General features: G+C 34.7%; 1 protein-coding gene across 8 annotated transcripts in view; it reads left to right on the top strand.

Annotated features, from left to right (window-relative positions):
- The window catches only part of LRBA (LPS responsive beige-like anchor protein), a 370,588-nt gene that overhangs the window by 236,888 nt on the left and 111,217 nt on the right, over positions 1 to 22,483 (top strand). For 7 of the 8 annotated variants that reach the window (XM_031588887.2, XM_090138536.1, XM_031588890.2 and 4 more), the window contains 4 exons: positions 5,275 to 5,392; positions 7,000 to 7,102; positions 8,009 to 8,124; positions 9,729 to 9,841. In XM_031588887.2, the coding sequence (XP_031444747.2) occupies positions 5,275 to 5,392; positions 7,000 to 7,102; positions 8,009 to 8,124; positions 9,729 to 9,841 (450 nt within the window). Of the gene's footprint in view, positions 1 to 2,853; positions 3,295 to 5,274; positions 5,393 to 6,999; positions 7,103 to 8,008; positions 8,125 to 9,728; positions 9,842 to 22,483 lie in introns of those variants that run through there. The other variant, XM_090138538.1, reaches the window with a different exon arrangement.

A 22,483-nucleotide genomic window follows, 5' to 3' on the forward strand; every position in this document is an offset into this window, starting at 1 on the left:
GTTGTGGATATTTCTTTTTTTTTCAAAGGCAGATCTTGATGATCCTGGTGAAAGTTATCTGCAGTTAGTGGAAGACTGCTTTCAGAAAATCTGCATTGTGTAATTTTTTTCACTTTGAAATACAGCTTTAGAGTCGGAATAAAAAGAGAAAATATGGTTGTGCATCCTCTATTTTAATCATCTGGGAAGTATTTTTCTTGTCATCACACGTGTACTAATCTGTGGCCTGTGACAGACGTTATTCATTTCCACAGAAATTGTTTTTTTATTTGTATATAACTTTGATTTTTAGATCTATTCTATAGTTGGGGTAGTTTTGTAACTGATGATTATGCTATTTACAGATCCAGTGGCTTTGAGGTATATCAGGCTAGTATAAACAGCGTACTGTGAAATAAGAATTTCAGCTTGTGGTAAATCTATCTGTCCCCAGCAGCTTCAGGTAAAATAATTTTAGCCTTCTAAAGCACATCAATTTGCTAGTCTGTGGTTCATGTATCAAAGAGCATTCTATGAAAATATCAATATCATTGGTTAATATAAATGAAATTAATTTTTAAAGGTGGGCTAAAGGTTGACATCTGAAAAATTGCATTACTTTGCAGAAGAGAAATTTCTGTCTTCTAGTGAAATTTCAGGTCAGGAGGGCAAGTAATTTTCACAATCTTCAATGGGAACCAGTGAAATATGAACTTCATTGTCACCTAGCCCCAAAGCGATAAGATAAAATGAGCTGATACATCATTTGCTGTGGTTTTATCATCTCCTCCAGTAATTGGAAGAGAAAACATAAGAGTCCTTTACCACCCCCCTCTCCAATCCCTTCACCACCCACACCCAGGCATAAGCCATTTTGCTGTGATCGATACAAAGGTCACAGAGTATTTATTTATTTAATTAATTTTTTTATGCTGGGTAAAACCATCTAGTGGAACATTAAAGTAATGAATATGTTTAATTGAGTTTGTCACCCATGAAAATGCTGAACAGGATTGTGTAGCAGACTGTGCGCTCATAGGAGGGACTGGATGGAGGACTACTATTTGAGCATGGATTTCAGGGGCTGCATGTATAAGTATCTATTCCTTAAAAAGAACATCTTAATCACTGTTCTCAAGAAGTCTAAAATAAATAATAAGCTTTGAGATTTATTTAAAAACATTAGGATATTTAATATTATTGATTTTGGACATATTTAAGCCAAGAGTACAGTAAGACCCTTTCACTGTGAATGCTACAGCTAGGAACCAAGTAGCATCTGGATGGTAGAATCAGAAGACACATTTGCAAAGCTGAGTTTGTGGTGGAGATCCAGATTCCTATTAAACTATGAATCAGATTTTATAGCCTCTACATGCTGTAATTTTGCTTTCCTGAACAAAAATGATCCCAAAAGACTTAGAATGCTACACTGTATTTGTGTACCTTCTCTTTCAGCTGCAAACTTAAATGCTAGTTAGAAGCATTTTGTTTGCTTTTTCTGTATCTAGATTAATGTGCTTCATAACTTTTTTAGGAAAAGCTCTCAAGAAATATTGTTGTGAAATGCACGAATATGCATCAGCTTTATAAATAAGCTATTTAGTTTTTATTTTATTCGCGGCAGTTAAATTGGCTGGCACGTTAAAGTAATGTAATTATTCAATTACAGTTTCAGTTCTGTAATCCATTTGCGGACTTAATTACTTTTAGGATGTTCACATTTTTAAGATCAATACTTTTCTCTAAAAGAGAATATACAATAGCTGATTTGTTTGCCTGAAATGTAGAGCAAAATGTTCATCTAGTCCTCAGTAAAATACTACTTCTCTCATTCAAGAGGCAGCTGTGGGGGTGTTATCTTGTGTAATCTTTTACAAGAGACATTGTTTGTAATCAGGGTTCAAGAGGGGGGTTTTGAAGAAAAGGTGAAGTGGGGCATTTGCTTCACAAGTGTATGATGAATAGCTTCCAAGTGAGCATTTTCATGTTGGGAAATTAGCTGATACCCAATTATGAATTGTGAGGAAATGATTTGTTTACGTATGACATTAATTAACAATCACACTATTGTATCTGAGTTTCCTTGCAATGCTGATTTCAGTCTCCTCAAGGTGGATATTGAAGCTGGCTCTTCTTCACCTGTTGGGCACTTGGTGGGCTCCTTCCTGCTGGGTAGCATGAGGGCCTGCAATAGGACTGAAGGACTGGCTGCAGGCTTGGGCTGTCATTTCTAGTATTTGAAGTAAATTAGAACTTTGTGCAAAGGTGGAAGCAGTTTTGGATTTTAAATAGTGATGTCATGCCATTTCTTCATTTGGTTTGCTGAGGTTTCACCGTGGAGTAGTTTGTGTAATAAGATTTTTGGAATTGTGGAACCTGACATGGTTCATTTCTTTACTTCTATGGTAAACTGTTTAAGTTGTCTTTCCTCCTGCAGGTTGCAGTATCTTTTGAAATAAATGAAATGTGCGGTAGATTAAATTCCAGTCTGATGTTTTGAATCAACTGAAATTGTGTAAATATCTATTGGCATGGAAAAGGAAGTTCTATTTGTGCGTGTTACATGAGATTGTTTCAGAAGTTGGCCCATAACTATTACCGGAGCTAACAAATAATGAAAATAAATAGGAGTGAACTCAGAGCATTTTACTGAAGGATAAATAAGATGGTTGGTCGTAAATTCTTGAACAGAATTTCTGTGCCGTATGGCTTAAGAAAGGAAATGGATAAGTTGGAGAATAGTTTTTGCAAGCTGTAATTTTGAAACTAAAATTATGACGTGGTAGCACTAATTAGAAAAAAAAATCCCTTCATGAAAATAAAAATTCTCAATTTAAATCGCTAGCCAGTTTCTGCAACTAGTAGGTTCTGTTAATAAAATCAGCTATCTGGCAAGGAATAAAAGGTTGAGTTTGATTTCTGTAAGGAATCCTCACTGATACACACATGAAAGCAGCGTGTTTGTGCCCTGAATCTTTCATCTTGTCTGCTGGGCCCGCTAAGCACAGAGCAATGGTAATGATGCAGTTTCCATGGCAACCGGTTCATTGGAGGGCTAGACCTCTGTCTGGGGTGCTGTCAGTGTGCGAGGGGTTCAGAGAACAGAGTGTCCCAAAGAAGGGCTGCTTCCACCTAATCCAGTTTTAATTGAACTCCAGAGACTTTGAAGTGAAGCTGCGGACCAGGCAGTTACTGTTCCGACTGGGGATGGAGGCCTGGCTCAGCTAGGCCTCAGCTGCTCTCGCTCCTGATAACGGCTGTTAATGAGCGGCCTGAAGAATTGCTCTAGCAGGGGCTGCTATCATGTCTACGGTGCGATCCAAGTTTGGGCTGTAAATCCTGGTGTTTCAGTAACTTCAGCATGGCTGTATGAGGTGCCCAGCATAAACCAGCTCTGCTATTTTCAGGTTGATGCTTTTCCTTTTGGAAAAGGGCCAACCTTTCCCTTGGGGGGGAAAAAAAAAAGGCTTTTGGCCATTTGCAGTGTTTCCACTGCCTCTACAAATGTCAGACCCACAGATAAAAGTAATAATTTTTCAACGTGCTGATTTTTCTTACAGCATCTGTGTAATAATTTTGAATGTGAAATGTTCTGATTTATAGTGACAATCAGTTGTTTCAATTGCTATTACTGAAATGCAGAAAGACATTCCTAATTGTCTCTGAAAACAATCACTGAAATTATAAACTCCAATTTTCATGTGTTAACATGAATGAATATCAGCAAAAGCACTAAGACATTTTTGTACACAGGCACTGCAACTTTGTTTCCTTTGTCACCTCTTTGGATGCTGTGCTCTGTAAAGGATATTTATATACATGTGACGAAAGACCAATAGTACTGTAGAATTACATGGGTCTGCCAGCTAGTGGTGCTGGGTTATGGATGTGGTACGGAGAGTATGAGCATGGCCCCACTCTGATAGTTCCCCTTTGGAAATTATTAGTAACCCTCGGCAGCATATGTTCCTTTCATCACATTCCAGGAGTTCTGCTTCAGGATAATTACGCGTTTTTTCTTTCTCTTTCTGTGTTCATGGAGTATTGGGAGAGGAGAAGTTGTCTGTTGCACTGGGAGGGAAGATGAGAGATTAACTAAAAAGGAGGAAGATGTGGAAGATCTATAGTAAACTTGCTGCTTTTGGTTCTCCCCAGTTGTTTTTTATCAAGTTTGCAGATATGGCACTGTGTTTTACATAGTGCTATGTAACACTTTTAGTGCTTCTGCTCTTTGTGCTGCAAAAACTGATTGTCTTCAAACAAATAGCTCATGAAGGGCAAAGTCTTCCTTAGTTTAAAACCTATAAACAAGTTCAAAACCAATCTCACTTATGTTAGAGGCTTGAATTTCACTTTTCTATTAGTTTTTCTTTTATTCCCAATATATTGCTAAGTGAAATTGTTGTGAGAGTGATGGTGAGAAATTATACTTAGATCTCCTGTGGTGGATTTATCTTTAAAGTGTTTGTGTTTACTAAAATGAACAAAATTCAGATATTTTCCTTTGCTTGTGCTTTGTTAATCTGAGGCCCAACAGTGTCCAGTGGTGCTGTCCTTTAACACTTACATAATTAAGCATTGAAATGAAAAGGAAAAAGTGAAGAAACAAAGAGACTGAGTGGCTGAGGACTAAAAATGAGATTAGTTTGAACTGTGAAGGCAGACTAAGCATCTGTGTCTGTCAGATGGGATGACAGGAATTGTAACAAGTTACTTTGACAACCGCTTACTCCATAGAGAGATTATGCTGAGTTCATTTGCAGGTTTGTATTTAACCTTAGCTGACAAAATGATACTTAACCTCTTATACAGACAACCTTTATACCTCCAGAATTAATGAATGTTGCCTTAACGGTAAATGTAAGGAATGTTTTTTCTTACTTGAAGACATTTTTTACTTTTTTTTTTGTTGCATTTCACTTATTACAATGCTAAGTTGAGTGTGGACACATCTGATGGTACTAGTAGTTCACTTCAGAATATGCTTTTGTATTTTACGGCCTTTATTATTGTGTCTGAAACTCCCTTGAAGATAGTCAATTGTCTTTAAAGAAAAAATAAGAGCAAATTTTTAAAAGGATGTTGTATAAAGTTGAATTTAGACCTAAAAAAAAAAAAATCATTATAGCTTCGTAGCATTATTTTAAATATGAGCAACTTTTAATTTTGTTGTAGGTTCTGGATGCATTTGGTAGAATCCATGCTTGTGCATCTGTTTCTCTTAAAAAAAATGTGTTACTTATGCTGATAACATGTTAAAACATACTCTCTCCCATGCTCAATTTCTACTAGATTCTGGCATATACAGAAGGACTCCATGGCAAATGGCTCTTTTCAGAGATTCGTGCTATCTTTTCCCGACGCTATCTTCTGCAAAATACGGCACTGGAGATTTTCATGGCAAATAGAGGTATTGTGAGTTTAGAGAAATATCAAGTATTGATTGATTCTGGGAATGTATTCTTTCTCCTTGGCTGCTTACTCGTTCCCTTTTTGTTATGGATTTGTATAAGTAGTAGAGAGTTTTGGATTATATGCCTCAATATTTAAGTTAGTATATTTTTGAATTACAATTTTTGTTTTTCCTTTCTTTTTCCTTCATTGAGGAATTATGTTCAGATGTGATAATTGGGAATTAGCAATACTTCACTTTCATGTATATCCACATATTTACTTGGCATCCCCTGAATGCTATTGTTTAAGGCATACGCTACCTCTGATCTGTTATGCTTGAAGTTTTTTCTCCTCCCTTGGGGGAAGGTTAGCAGTTGTTAGTTATACAAAGTAAGAAAACAGAATGGAAGAACTACACTAGCAGACTGGACCAGTGACTGATTTAGCTTCATTCCTTATTTCTACTAATAATATTAATGTATTCTAATATTTTCAAGCATAGTCAGTTATGCAATAATCTACAGCTCTCAGATAGCTCTAAAATTATATTATATATAAAAATATATTTTATGTAGATATATAAAATATATATTAAATATATAATATATATATTTAAACAGGAAAGCACAGCTGTCAGTTATTCCTCAGTGTAACTCAAAGAATAAGTTTGAGCTTAACCCTGCTTGAGTATGAACTTTTTTTTTACTTATCAGCTCCTTTCTCAGACACACATACAATTCACTCAAACTATAGAGAGTTATGATTTTGGACAATTTTCTTTTGTTATTATCTCCTCATAAATTGCAATTTAGATTATACGTTGTCTTTACAGTTTGAACTAAGATTCTTCAGACACATTGCTTTTATAGTGATAATGAATATTTAAAAATTAAGTTTTGAAAACAACAAACATAGTAGGTTCTAAGAGGACATGTAAAATGTAAATCACTTTTTTTTCCCTTCTCTGTAGTAATGTTAGATATTGTTGTCCTGAAATCTTTATATGTTTTATAGGATAACATATTTAATACAGCTAGTATGACAGTCAGAAAGTTTCGTCTTAGTTTAAAACAAACTCTCATCTTGAACATAGTGTTAAGGAATCAGACACAAATCTTGCAGAGCATGTCTGGGAATGCATATTGTCCACCAGAATATTCATAATGTGCACAAACGCTTTCTTGCTTAGGACCCTCTAGTTGCACTTCATGAAGTTAACAATGTTTCCTGGTGATCACGATTGGATTATGTAATTCAGATTTTTAGTTTCTTATTTCATAAGTGTCATGCTGTTATTTTACGCATGAAGATACTATTTTGAGAGATGAATATATGTAGAAAATGTCTACCCAGTAAGCTACTTTACATATAAATTACCCTTTTCGAAATTAATCCTAGTTAGTTTGTATATGCCTGTAGTTTTAACTTCTATTCAGAAAGCAAAACAACTGGAAATTCTCAGTGGAAAATAGAAGAAATTTTGAAAATTATACAAAAGTGTATTGATAGTAATCTGAAGGAAGCATGTCTTGTTTTCTGTCTGTTCGGCACTTGATTATTGGCGTAGTAAGGCGGAAATAAATAATACAAAATAACATCGTATTTCAACTCTTGTGTTCACAGTGGGTGTCATGTTCAACTTTCCTGATCAAGCAACAGTAAAGAAAGTGGTTAACTGTCTACCTCGGGTTGGTATTGGGGCTACCTTTGGACTACCTCAGACCAGGTACTTAACAATTTGAGTTAATTATATCTGTGAGGTCTAAGTGTTTATATTTTTTTCATCAAACCAACCAATAGTTTAAAGCGTTAATACTTACAGTTTTACAAAACATCCCTGTTGATTCTGCATGCTTTTCAAAATGTGTTATTGTAACAAAAAATTTTGAATTTGAGATTGTTTTTGTGATTCCTGTCTGTTACATAGACGGTATCATCTTCTTGTCAATATGACTTAATGTACTTAAGGAAAATAGGACTCCTAGTGGTTGCCAACCCACTGAAATGTAAGCTTGGTTTAAAATGGGTTGTAATACTGATTAGCTTTTATGAGGGTTCTCAGTTTCATTAGCTTGACTGTAACATCCTTGAATTCTCTCTATTATTTAAATGCAGATTAAAATGATTGTTCCTAATCAGAAGGATATTCTAATCATCTATAGACCAATATAAGCTAAACAGTATGGGAAGGATTGGGAAGGTATATCTTTTTGACCTAAAGGACAGGTTTCAAATTTGTTTTGAGTAAGTGGGAAATAAGTGTTTCCATGTCAGACTCTGTGTTTGGATTGCCAAACTGAAGATTATGATGTACTTGGCTACTCTTTTTTGTAGCAGATGATTTGGGCTTTATTACCAGGTATCTTCAGAATTCAAGTCAGCAGCATAGTTTTATGTTCACCGAGGCTGATGGAAGTAGTTTTTGAAATGTCCCTCATCCCTAATTGGATTGATTTCCTCCTGCATTTAAAACATATAAGCTTCAGGTATCCAAAATAGCAGTTTGATTTGAATGGAAATGTAGCACAGAACTAGTAAAAATAAATGTTCCACTAAAATTTTCTTAAGCAAAAAAGGAAGATCCTCCAGGTTTTCCCATTATTTGTCTTCAATGTTTACTTCTGTTTTTCAGACGCATTTCTTTGGCTAGTCCACGACAGATTTTCAAAGCTTCCCATATGACCCAGCGGTGGCAACACCGAGAAATTTCCAACTTTGAATACCTGATGTTTCTAAACACAATAGCAGGTAACACAAATTACTTTAAAACTCATGAATGGAAGCATTTAGTTAGCAGTGTCAGTCTCAGCAGTCATCAGGCACTGCTAGTTTTTTCCTTTGAACAAATAACTTCTATGCAAAATTTTCTTCCAAATAATAACTTCATAAATTCCTCCTAAATTTACTTTCAGCATTTTTCTGTGGTGTTGACAGTGCTGAATGGTCTACTAATTCCTTTTCAGACTGGGCTCTTTAAAAAATGGCCTGTAGAGCAAATGCCTCTGCTTGTGCTAATGACTTCAAATAGAAATTGTAATTTTTGCTAGTTTCTGCAATCAGTCATTAAGATAGAGATGCCAGGATACTGGTAGATTTTTTTTTTTAAGTAGAGGAAGTTTTGTTTGACATTGATCATGACAGTGTTTTCTCAGTTTCTAGTTGAATGAATCTTTTCAGCTTTAATGTATTATTGAAATAATGAAGTGTGTTCTAGCTGCTTGTGTTCTTGGCATTTGCAGTTAAAACGAAATAAAAAATAAGATTATGGAAAAAGGGAAAACCTAGTTACCCATAGTGGGAAAGTGAAAGACTGTTTTGATGGCTATTAATAAATAATAAATATATCAATGTCATGTATCCTTAATCCTGAATAAGGGAAAATGTGTAACATAGCCAACTGATAAGGGAAAGAAAGGATCTAGCTATACCATTTAAAAATTCTGCAAATCATAATGGAAAAATATGGAATGGTGTAAGACAACAATGGAAATAAAAACTTAGAGTGACTTTTAAATTTCTTTTCTGATAACCTGGTAGAATGGATTGCAAAATAGTCTCCCTTGGGAAGAAGTAAAAGCCCTTCTCTCGTGTCTTTTAAGAGCAGACAAAATCAAGAAAACATATTCATGTGAATGAACTTCTGTGGCAGTATCCAAAGACAGGATAGAAAAAAAAGGTTATGTTACGGGTTATGTGTAATGTCTGTATGTATTGTATAGGTAATATATTTTGGTTTTACTGGAGGAAGTTAATTATATGCATCTTATGGATGCACGAAGGTGTACGTGTGAACATGGTTCTAGAACATGGTGGGGTTTTTTTGCAGATTTTTATTCTGTTACACTTTGGCATACCCAAAGATCAAGGCCAATTTAACGAGGATTCCCTAAATGAAATGGTTGTTATTTGAGTGATTTCTCAATGAAAAATCCTGAACTTCTTCACATACTGAATTTAATGCAGAATGAAAATTGCCTCAACTTCTTGCATAAAAAGAAGTCATTGGACTCCGTTTTTTTTTAGGTTTTTCATTTTAAAGATTGAAGATAAGATGACAAAGCAAGGAGAAGTGCATAGAAAATGAATGTATTTAACCGTCATTCTTAGTGCTTGCAAAACAGTTAACAAATAAAGTGAGATGAGCTGCAATGTTTTAAATACTAGCAATTTGAAAACTTTTAAATTATCCCTTTCAGTAAAGCAAAGTAGAGCACTGAAATGATAAAGGATCTAAAATAAATTACAGTTCATTTGAGGAGCTCATAAAATTATATAGTTTTATCTTCAGAGGTTGATATTTTAGTTAAGCGGAAGTCCTTTAATTCAAGCTGTTGTTTTTTGTTGTTTGTCAGGTCGCACTTACAATGATTTAAATCAGTACCCTATTTTCCCTTGGGTTCTTACCAACTATGAATCGGATGAGTTGGACCTTACGCTCCCTAGCAACTTCAGAGATTTGTCAAAGGTATTTGTCATCATATATACCTTTTATTTTTCCATCTCTTGATCATCACAGGAATTTTCAGTCTTACTCATGTCTTCTGCAGTGTTTGCTGCTTTGGTGGAAAACGTAAAGGAAAAATTTTAATGAAAACTTGTTCTTTTAACAAACATCATTTATACAAGATGTTAATATGATAAAAAGAAAATTAAAAATGAAGGCAGTTTTTAAAAGTTCTTATTTGAAAATCTTCTGCAAAATTATTTTTTCACTTCAGATTTAGTACTTCAACTTTTGAAAGGTTTTGTGCATCCATCATACATACATACATATATATATATATATCTCTCTCTCTCTACAGGTATATGTTTCTATCTATATATGTGTATATATTCTGACTATTCTGTACCTTTTGCCTATATATTATTATATATGATATATACAGTGATTTATTACAGGTTATAGATAGAAATTGAAAATAAATAATAATAAAAATAATAACATTATTTGTAATAAAATATAATAAAAAATGAAAATGATAAAAAGTCCAAAGTAAAAAGGTACTGAGGTACTGTCATTGTAATATTTTCTAATAATATTATTCTGTTTGACTAAGTCATGAACTCAGTGTTTTCTCAGAATGTCTGACACAATCATGGGTAAACCTACACACAGTTTGCACTGTAACAAGTTTTTTATGTAAATAATATTTTCAAATAATTTAATAAGAAATTATTAGAATTTAATGAATGCTTTCTTCATCATTTCCAGGCAAAAAAAAAATAATAAAAAAAAAAATCTGAAGAGTTTACAACTAAAAATACCTGTAGCTAATATAAATTTAATTTTAAGAATTTAAAAAGTTTAAAATATAGGAACATAAATCTTCAAAATTTAAGAGCTAATGATACTGAGAAGAAATGCAAAGATGATAAATTGCAACATGCAGACATAATGGTTAGAAAAAAAAAATACTTGAATTTCTCTGTCAGAAAAATAATTAAAACCAATAATGGTGCTTACAAGAAGTTAAATACAGTTTGAAGACATTGTTTGTTGCTCAGTCTGTGGTGTAGTAGAAAGAGCTTTACCAGCTTGCCTGGGTGGCCAAGAATGCCAATGGCATCCTGGCTTGCATCAAGAATGGTGTTGTCAGCAGGAACAGAGAAGTGATTGTCCCCCTGTACTCAGCTCTGGTGAGGCCGCACCTCGAGTGCTGTGTCCAGTTTTGGACCCTTCACTACAAGAAAGATGTTAAAGCCCTGGAGCGGGTTCAAAAAAGGGCAGCAAAGCTGTTGAGGGGTCTGGAGCACAGGCCTTATGAGGAGCAGCTTAAGGAGCTGGGATTGTTCAGTCTGGAGAAGAGGAAGCTCAGGACAGACCTTAGTGCTTTCTGTAACTACCTAAAGGGAGGTTGTAGTGAGCTGGGGGTCAGCCTCTTCTCTCGTGTAACTGGTGATAGAACTAGAGGGAATAGCTTCAAGCTGTGCCAGGGGAGATTTAGGCTGGACGTTAGGAAATACTGAAAGAGTGGCCAAGCACTGGAATGGGCTGCCCAGGGAGGTGGTGGAGTCACTGACCCTGGAGCTGCTCAAGGAACGTTTGGATTTTGTGTTGAGGGACATTGTTTAGTGAGTATTATTGGTGATAGTTGGATGGTTGGACTGGATGATCTTGAAGGTCTTTTTCAGCCCTGGTGATTCTTATAGCACTATTTTCAAAACTGCTTTATAGACAAGGAAAGAGTCGCATGTATTGTTTGGTTTTAAACTTACATGAAAGTCCAGGAATTTGATCTTATTTCATACTACCTACCTGTTCATTTACTACTGCTTTTTTTTTTTTTTTGCATGTCACCTATGTAGAGGAATTTGGTGATGGCTGAATTATATTTTAGAAAAAACTGAAAGCTTATGAGTAACATCAGTTCTGTATACCTTGAATTAGTGCAGAAAATAAATGTACATAAGATAAATTTTAATAGTGACTTCCTTGATTATATTATTTTTGCAATCTCAGTTTCCATTAATTTTTTGTTAAATTGTACTGAAAATATGATGCAATTAATAAAAAAATTCAAGACATAAAAGGACTGCCCAACTATTACATTTCTGAGGATCTCCTTTCAATTGTATTTTAATGTGTAAACTTATCAACTCACATGGCCCTGTAGTCATTACCTATCTCTCAAAAACATGAAATGGAATCACAGAATGGCTTAAGTTGGAGGGGACCTTAAAGCCTGCCGAGTTCCAACACCACATCATAGGCAACCTTGCCACCCACTAGATGAAGCTATCAAGGGCCCCATCCAACCTGGCCTTGAACACCTCCAGAGATGGGATATCTGCAGCTTCTCAGGGCAGCCTGTTCTTGTGCATTACCCCCCTTTGATTAAAGAATTTCTTCCTAACGTCTAATCTAACTCTCCTCTCTTTTTATTTAAAGCCCCTTGTTCTGAAAGCGTCAGATGGTGTAAAAAGTTACTCTCCCTCCTGTTGATAAGCTTCTCTCTAGTAGTAGAAGGCCATAATGAGGTCCTCCCAGAACCTTCTGTTCTCTGAACCTAAACAAGCCTAGCTCCCTTAATGGTTTTTTCATGAAAGATGTGCCCTTCGTAAGACAGGTGCATAAGTAGAACTAAATGCAAAGTAGTACAGTTCTTCTAGCTTTAGGTTTGGATACCGGTCTCGCCTCTGTTAAGAAATTGGATAATAAACCCACCCTTTCTTTATCTGATTTTTTTATTAACATAATTTTATGTTAATAAAATTGTTGAGAGCGTTAGGATAGTTCTTGAGAGTGCAACTTTATCTCAGAACACTTAATTGCTTTTCTAGAAGAATGCAAATCATGCCTGTATATGTAATGGAAATCTTTGTCAGACCTATCTCAAATTGTAGAAGTTTAGGTTTTGGTTTAGTGTTTAGCCATTTCTAACAATATAAACTTCATAGTTTAAATTTAAAACTTTGTGTTGGATAATGGATTCATGACAACTATCGTGATTCATGACAACTAATATTAACCATCAGCACTTCACTAATTTTCAAATATGAAAATGTTTGACTGTAACATATATTGTGATATTTTCATTGTTATACAGTTGCCTTTAGAGGAATGCTTCAAAATAAGTGATAGTTATGTATTATAGCTTGTCTATGTTTTTGGACTGTTAAAGGTTTTAAAAATATTTAAATATATTTCAATTAACACTTATAATGATTTTAACAGTCCTACTGTGGGACTTGCATAATTGCTCTGATCCTGCAGTAAATATGTAAGGTAAATATTTTTTTACTTTTTTGGATGGTAGGAAAATTAGAAATGAAGATTTCTTTAGAAGTTGCAAGTAAACGTTATGTATTGTAAAGTGACAAATATGAATAACAGTTTTGTTAATATATCAGCCTCAGTTAGTAAAGATTTAAAGAATTGTAGTGCGTAGGTTAAACCAACACTTTATTTAAGCAATTTCTTATGGAACTGTTTTGAACATCAGTCACACAATGATAAACCAAAGCAACTGAAATGGATTGTGGTTAATATTACTGTCAGTCTGACAAACGCTCCTGACAAATGCCAGGAGTGCACTGCTAGTCTGTTACCCTGCTTTGACTTCAGTGTTTATTTCTTAAGAGGTCACTATGGTTTGGAAAGAGTATTACATATTATATGTATAGCTGCATGTATTTTATTTATACAGCAGACAGTTTCCCACCAGAATGTGTCACATTCAGAAGCACACTTTTTTCTTTGTTCACTGGAAGCAATAAATTTTAATGTGTTTCTGGACTTGAATAAGGGAAAAAAATGAAGTGAAAATACTTGGAATACATTGAGTTATCAAAGCATGATTTTACATTCTCAAAAGTTTGTTATAACATCTTGTATGCAAATAGCTGTTGATAATTTGTCTTTTAAAATTTTTTGCAAGATCATAAGCTGACAATACTAGAAGAAAATTATACCGTTCTTAAATCTTATTTTCTCTTCACCATAGCTACATGTGTATACACTAGTATTTTATTTAATTTTCATCGTTTTCTTGCAGTACTTGATAAGTTATATAAGTAATTACTTCTGTTCCAGCTGAGTTTGTGGAAATAAAAACCAACAGAAATCAACAAAAAACAACAGAAAACAAAGAAACAAAAACCCCAAATCTCTTACCTTCAGAAAAATGAGATTTTTAATTGGTATATGAGACCCAATGATATCAAATGTTTTAATTGCTATGACAAATCAGACTAGTTTTTTTATTCTAATGTAAACTTCATTGTTGAGTATTCTTCAGCATATTAATCTCAATTGTGTTACAGATTGTGCATTTCAAGAGCACAAATTCAGTGTGTTTAACTTGTGCTTGAATATCTTTCCATGTGAGGAGAGAGAGAGGGGAAAGAACATGAAATTTGCTTGCTTATCTCTTGTTACTTTTGGCTAGGAGATAAAAAGCAGTAACTGTTTTGATCCGTACCTATTGTACATCTGCAAATTTAAAAAAAAATGGCTACAGGGGCATTAAAACTTACAGAGATTCTGTGATAAATGTTTTTCATGTAGGAAATGTAAAATAAAATTTTATTCATCTCATATTCCAACAAAGGAATCAATGTAGTGTGCTAAGTAAAGCTGATTAATTCACAGGAATTACTCAGTGTCCTTCAAAGCACAGAATGTTTTTTTCAGAACTGGACAGTAAAAGAAGGTGAGAAGAATAAGATAAGAGGAAGCCATAACTGATTCAGCAGTGATTATTTACTTTGATAGTCATTTGCAACTGCAATTTGGATACTGAGAACTTTGACATTTATCATTGCTGAATCAACAAGCTCCCTTGTTACTGCCTTGCAGTAAATTTATCATCAGTACCTTTAACAAAAGATAGCAGTTAATTAAAAACATCCCAAACCAAGAAAGGATAAGCTCTGAAAGGTGTGGATATTTTTCCTCTTGCTGTAGCTGTATATTAGAGCTCTTGTACAAAGACCTGCTTATGCATAAAGGTTTTCAGAGCTTGACATCTGACATAATCATGTTAAAATAATCTTCAGAGGGAAAGAAAGCATTCAAACAGGAAGCAGTAGCTAAGCAGTATTTTGATTTTTAGGGATGTGTGTGTTGGTACCCTTTAAGAAACCATTATAAAGCAAAATCTAGGTGAGAGAGCAAAGTCTTTCTTCCCAGTCTGTCACCTTTCTCTATAAAGAGAGAGTACTAGGGAGGAAATAGGAGGTTCTGGTGAGGTCTGTACTTGTGTTCTGGGAATTCTGGTTTGAAGTACCACTTTAAAGAAAGCTATGCAAGCATATGAAGTTCTCTTGTTTACATTCCAGGACGGTGCTATAATCTTTGGATTGTTACAGGCTTTCTTTGTTTGGACCCAAGAATTTATCACAAACTAGGAAATCGTACCAACTGAAATGTTCTATAGTCTGATATATTCCACTGAAAAGATTGTTTTTAATAATGTAAGGTTTTTTTCTTCTTCTTAATGGGTAAAAAAATGATTTTGTACACGTCTGCAGTGCCAATAACCCTCAGACAGTTGCCTTCGAGGAATTTTGTGGGTAATAAAGGTGATCAGTTATCATCTCTGACAGTTGATCTGTTTTATTTGGTCACATTTGCCGAAACGAGGAAACAAAACTACAAACGGTCACACGGCAGTGTAAACGATGTTCTGCAGTGCCTTATTCGTTGGCTCCCTAGATTGTTTTTGCAGCACCATGGTCAGACACCCCGCGGAACAAGTCTATCCGTCCGATGGGGCACTTCAGCACCACGGACAGGGGCCGCGCCAGCCAAAGGCGAATTTTCAAGGATAGATTTCTTGTGTTGATATCTTAGAGTCTCATGCAGCATTTAATTTTGGACGTTTTTCTGAATTTTTATGCATGGGATTTTCGTGCATGTTTTGTTGCTTATTTCTCTTACAGAGGCCTGCTGAGACTGAATCCTCATCGAAGTATGTCTTTGTGATAATTTATCTCAACATTCCTTCTTAAATCCTTAGTGTAGATAGAATTTGTTAAATATTTTAGGAGTTTTCAGAGCTTTGTTACACTGACATAACCTTCATTCTTTGTTTTTATTTTTTCTTGTCATTAGCTGATTATATTTTTTTTTATCAAATTGTTGTCTTAAAGCATGTGTAAGTGGGTGATATCGTTCATCACTAGCACTCTGTTTTTTTCTTCCTTGTTTGCTTTTCAGATCTGTTTTGGGCTTACTCAAAAAGAATTAAGAAAGATTTTTTTGATGTTTGAAAAATTGTTTATGTTTTTAAATCTTGCTTTTTGCAAGTAACTGTTGTCTTTCATAAGACAAAAAAAATTGTAAGATGGTAATTTGGCACTAGTAGAAGACTTCTCTCCCTCAAGAACAGTAGTGTTTGTAATATAAAGATAAAAATAGTAACTGGTAATTAACAGTGAGCTTTCAAAATGCTGTTATTCATTTGTATGTGATGTTATTCTCCATCCTACACTTGTTCAAATGCTCTGAATGTGTAGAGATTTCTAATTAGAAATGAACCGTGTATGGTTCGTAACCCTTAAAATGATCACGGAAAACTGTGGGTCTTGTGTCTAGCTTTAAAATATATTAGCAATTAAAATAAAGCAATTTTAAACACATTTTGGGCAATCGCGGAAGTATGGAGGAAATAAAGAAGGCAACAATTGTTTGCTGTATCTTTGTTATTTTTTTTAATCTTGGAAGAAAGAAAATGAAATAGTTATCAGATTCAAAATAGATGGAAACAAGCTTTTCACACATTACACAGCCAAGTTTTGGAATTTGTGCCTTCAGTGTATTGTAGATGATAAAATTTTAATCAATTTCTATTGAAAAAACACCTGAAGGAAAAATGCATTCAGAGCAATAAATATATAAGGGCTCCTCTGAAAAGCAGTGCTTTCTATTTTATTCTATTTGCCCATGACTTCAGAGGTGGATGTTTGTGTGGGATGGTATTAGAGGTTGAACCAATACTCTGATACATTCATCAGCTGAACTTGCTGAACGTTGATTGAGACCAAAGAATGGGTATGAGCACAGTGAGACAGTGGGTAGTGCGTTTCAGCAGTAGTAACAGTGGTAGTGGGTTACCTCTGCTGATGCAGATTTTTTTGAGCATATAGGATACAGGCTTTTGTTGATTGCTGTTGAAAATGTATAGCTAATAGTTGTGATGATGTTTTATAGCTGAGAATTTTTCTTTATCAAATGGTGTTATTGTGCTCTTTGTTGTAATAAATAGGAAATATTTATGAGGTATTACTTCCGGTGTGACCAACATCATATTGTTAAAGAAATCTGGATCACTAGGGTGTGAGAGGGCATGTGGGAATATTTCACTGTATGGTTCTCCTGTTTTTCAGTTTTTCATAATTTGATTCCTTCCCATTAGAGATAAAATGTTGAGCTTCACAAGTTTCTTGGTCTTTCCCATTGTAAGCATGTATATGTTTTTTGTTATGTGCCAGACCAGTAACAAATTAGTGCTATTTTCTGAAGTCATTGTTACGTATGATCACTTCTGTGGAAGTGAGATTATTTTTTTCCATCTTTGTATATGGTTTCTGGGTTTGTTAAGCTGTCATAAACAATTTGTCAGTTTGTTGGGGAAACATCTTGTCTATATACAACTGTTGCTATGCTTTAGCTATAGTAATTTTACAAGTTTATATACTCAGCTTAATACTTTAAAGTCAGTGCTTTCATTGATGTGACGTTGTTTTATGACTTTAAATTACTGTGTATTTTATGTCTAGTCTAAATAGTTTTTCTGTCTGATTACAGTAGTGCTAGACTTTACTTTAAAGGCAACTTCTGGTTTATAAAAACATTCAAATAGCAAAACTAAAATAAAATATGTGTAGAAAAGAATAAACAAAGAAAAATTGCTAGTGGGAAGTAATGAGAAATTGGAGATGATTGTATTGCTCTTAATTTCAGCTAGCCTCTTCTAATATTATGATGGGTTTTATTACGTTGCTTTTTTGAGGGCTTAACTAGCACTAAATTTGCATTACAAAAAGTCGTGAAAAAGAGTAGCAAACAGTGAGACCTTCTTCCTATGATACTTTGGAAGACGGAGAAAGGCCTCCTGTGCTTTTGTGAGATTGTGAGTCTCTGTCTTTCATTAACTCTCCTTTTCAATCTTCTCAACTCACTGTCTCCACTGCCATATTATTTCCTCTTCTTTTTCTCCAGCCCTCTGTCAGTCCTCTTTCTTTCTCTCTCTTTTGTTTTTCTCTCCTTTTCTTTGTAAATATAATGCTGTTGTAAATTCTGAGAATTTTACCATGGCTCTTTTTGGTAGTACATAGCTTCGAATTTCAGTCCGCAAAATAGTTAAGGACACCAACACAGTTGCTAAATCTACTTAATTTTAGCATATAGGAGGAGAGAACATGTGCTGCTCAGCAGAACAGAAAATGGCAGACTCCATTCTTCTATACCACTCTGTTACTCTAAGTGACCAGCTTCGGTTATAAATTCGACTATTATGACTATCAAAAACCCACAGATGGAGTCAAAGCATCACAAGTACAGATTAGTAAATAATTCATTATACTGTTTCTGAGTACGTAATGTATTCTTAGTTTACCAATAGCCAAAGAGAGGAGTTCATATGTTAAGCCAGACAAAAGCAAACAAGAAGAGGAAATGTAAAATGTTTCATAGTACATAGAGGACTCGTGATTTGAGTGCTAATGTCTATCCAGTTTCTCCTTTAACTTAAGTAACCAAAATCTGCAGTTAGCAGCTCATCTTTATAGCCTTGTAGTGTTCTATTTGTAGGGCTTGATGTTTGCACATGATGGACAAGGTTTATTTTGTTTATGCTTGATCTGCATAAAATATGAATTTGTGTCAGCTTTTAGCTTCTGGTCCTGTGATTTTAGTACAAGTGAAAAGGAATGTTTTTATTTCTGATTGTTTTGTATAGATCTGGTGTTGAGTGTGATGGCTGTTGATTTCTGAGACAGCGTCTTCTGTTGACAGAGGAATATCATCATTGAAAGGAAGACAGTGTTTTCAGAATCAGCAGCCATGATTCAAGTGCATGTGGCTTTTCGCTAGATACTGTTTCTGGAAATCCATAAAGGGATTTTCTTATTTTCTTGATTTTTAATAAGTAGATGATGATGCAGAGATTTCTTGGACTTGATATCATGGACTGTATATGCAAACAGTTGCTTTTGGCTAGCAGGGTTATTTTGTGCGTAATGCAACTGCAATGCCATACCCTCTTCACTTCTGGCAAACAGCTTGATTTTTCCTCCTGATTCACAGGGACATACAACTTCCTTTCTCCCTTTTTGGAAGACTACAAAGTATAATAGCTCACTTCAGTTTACCTTCCATGTGATATTACAGTGTAATCCTATCTCGACTACACAGTGCATGAAACATTCAGTTTCGCTGAACAATTAATTAAACCATACATAAAAGCACGTGTGTTCTTAATTAGTTTGCAAGTTTGCAGTTTGGTAGTTCATCGTTTCTAGATGGTGTTTAGTTTTGGAATCTGTTAAGTAAGTTAGAGCATTTGATACTACTGTTAGCAATGTGAAGACACAAAAAGGGAACTGTGGGATTTTTTCCTTTAAATTCAAGTTCTTTGAAGAATTTAGGTGGCCTAAGATCTATCTTGTGAATTTAGTCATTGCTAAACATAGTTTTTCTTCTTTATTTTTTTGTGCTTAAGATTTACAATAACATTATTTAACTTTGGACGTTGGGAATCTTCTGTACTTTGCACTGTTGTTAGTATTTGTATAGACAGATGCTGTAGTTGTTAGACACTTTTAGGTCAGGTTTTGCTACTGTCTATTCTTGTTTCCAAGGTATGGTGTGAGTTCTTTAAAAATCCTAAAATTGAGTGTGGTAATTTAAAGTGCACGTAAATATGCCCACAAGTACTCCTCCAAATACTTGAATGCAACTAATTTCTGCTTTTTTCCAACTCCTTTTTTGAATTCTTAGTTTCCTTAAAATAGAGAAATGAGTCCAGAAAAAAAATTCTGATAACAGAATGTTTTTTCAAAAAGTAATTTTAGAGAAAACTTGTAAAAACAATCAATGGGTTTTTAAGCAGTATGTTTACATCAAAAAAAAAAAAAAAAAAAAAAAAAAAAAAGCTCAGTGGTTTTCGGACACATACCTTCTATTAAATTTATTTTAGAAACAAAGAGATAAGAGGATTATGGTATTTTATCCCATATGCAGTGCATCATGAAATGCCCACAGACCCTACACATGATAAAAAGTCTGCTGATTATACTTGTCACTTAGATAAAGTAGCTGCTGGGAAAAAGTTGTTTGCACCCTAGCTGTGTGTGCAAGTGTAAAGTGAGGTGGCTGGTGGCCAGCAGTATAAATAAATTAAAGATGTATCTTGGTGAAAAATTGATTTGCATGTCAGAATAACTGCAGATTTGCTGTACTTGAGTGCCCTGGTCTAGCTTTTGTTGCAGTCATGCTGACCAAGATGTATATCAAGAGATATCAAGTATTTTAATATGAAGTTGTAAGAGAAGGGCCAGTCCTCAAGTTCATCCTGCTCTCAATATCTTGCCTCTGTGAGCAGCCAGTAACAGGTACCTGGTGAAAGAAGAAAAGAAGGAGGGCGCACAAAGCATCATCCTTCCCTTCAGATAACCTGCCATATCTGGCAGGCAGAAGTTTAAAGACTTCATAATTTAAAACACTTTGTACAATGTTTAATGGCGGCTGGTGGTCTCATGATATTCTTTTCTTAACCCATTTGTGCGTGTTTTGTATTGCTTCCATCAGCAGTGATTTCAGTTTAATTATATGAGAGCATGCAAATGTCTTTGTTCTGTAAGTTGAATAATTATGGCATTTTTAATTTAATCTGCTCTCTGAAGTCATATGAAGTCTTGCTTTTTTGCACCTCTTTTCTATACTTGCAGATGATTTAACTTCATGCCTACATTATAAAAAGAACATAAAACAACTTCTTCAGAAGTTGTTTTACATTTTCATCCTATTTTATTCCTTTATTCCTGCGAATTTTCAATTATTTCAGATGCCTGTGTTCAGAGTAATGGATTAGAATTGTAAGCATGAGTGTAATGACCTATCAAGAAGCTTAACTAGATGGAACGTTAAGGAATGTCTAAAGGATGGCTACTCAACGAGTCCACCGAAGATATGTGTTAACCTTAGTGATTAGAAGTGAACCCAGTGCAGTTATATACATTTTTCTGATTTCATATCTTGATGTAAAAAATTAGTAGGGTACACTCACTAGTGTTAATGACTATTACACAGTTTCAATATTGCATATACAAAAAGTGTATAACCGTAGGATTTCTTATTTCTCTAAGAAACCATGTGAAATTCAAGTAGCTGCTTATGTTGAGGCTCTCAAAAATAGTGTAATGAGTGACTGAAATATCATTTACAATAACATTAAGGACTGTATGTATCTCTAAATCTAAAACCTCCTAAGAATTTCCACGGAAACTCCAACGAAGAGCACTATAACACTGTTTAATAGAACAAACTCATAACTACAAAACACTGTTTTTCAACATCATTATCACCATTAGCTATGCATTTTCACTAGCAATCATGAGAACCTGTATGTCGTGCTTGTAAAAATCTGCATCAGCGGAGGTGACCCACTGCTCTGTCACCACTGCTGAAATGCATATTCCTCTACTTTACTCTGCTCAATGCACTGTTTGGTCTCCATCAATGTTCAGCAAACAGAAGTAAATTTCAACGTGTGCCATTTTTTCTGCATTCAGCAATTCATTGACACACCTTTGTTACATACACTCTTCCATGTCAAATGCCATTTTGTTATACTGTACATCTGCTGCTGTCTGTTGCATAGCAACAAAGTATAATGGAATATTGATAGGAAGCTTCAACTTCTACTGTCATACCACCAACGTCCTCCTCTGATGCCATGGACCAGCAGAATAAAACAAGAGGCATCATTTTGGGAGCAGTTTAATTTAAAAATGGAAGAGTAAAGATTGTATGTTATCTAAATGCTTACTGGAGCAGATTACAAAGTTCCTGTCAAGTTCTGTCCACTAGCTTCTGCCAAATTTTGATGTTTGAGTTCATGGTTTCCCCATCTTAGCCCAGTCTTCGTTGTAGAATGTGGACATCATCTACAAACCCAATCTTTCAGAGCTGAATTGGTAAAGGTTTGTTTTCTCCTTGGTAGATTATTTGTTTTCTTACTTTTAAGTCTTTCCCAGAGCAGGTGAAGGATCCATTCAACAGATCAGTGCAGGGAGTTCAAACTGTTCAGCAGGTGATTGTGTTTTCTTTTGGGTACAGTTTTTCAATGAATTTGGGTTAAATGTGGGTTAAAGGTAAAAACGTCCTCTGAAGAAGTTGAAGCAGTTGCAGGATAGCATTTTTAAGAAAACGGTACTTGGCTATTTGAGAGCAAGAGTGGTGTGTTTTAGCAATGAATGAGAAGAATTTTGGAGGCGGTATGTCATTTGGTGTCCTTTCTCAAAAACAAAAATTACAGATGGAAGATTAGTGATTTACATTATATGAATTTCTTTTCAGATATTTCCTAAATGACAACTATTTATAAGGTTAAGGTGCAATTAAAATCTTGCATCTTGTTTTTTTCTGGGAAAAAGAAGTTTA

The sequence above is a fragment of the Phasianus colchicus genome, chromosome 4 (genome assembly GCF_987193195.1).
Source record: "Phasianus colchicus chromosome 4, bPhaCol1.hap1.1, whole genome shotgun sequence".
NCBI lineage: Eukaryota > Metazoa > Chordata > Aves > Galliformes > Phasianidae > Phasianus > Phasianus colchicus.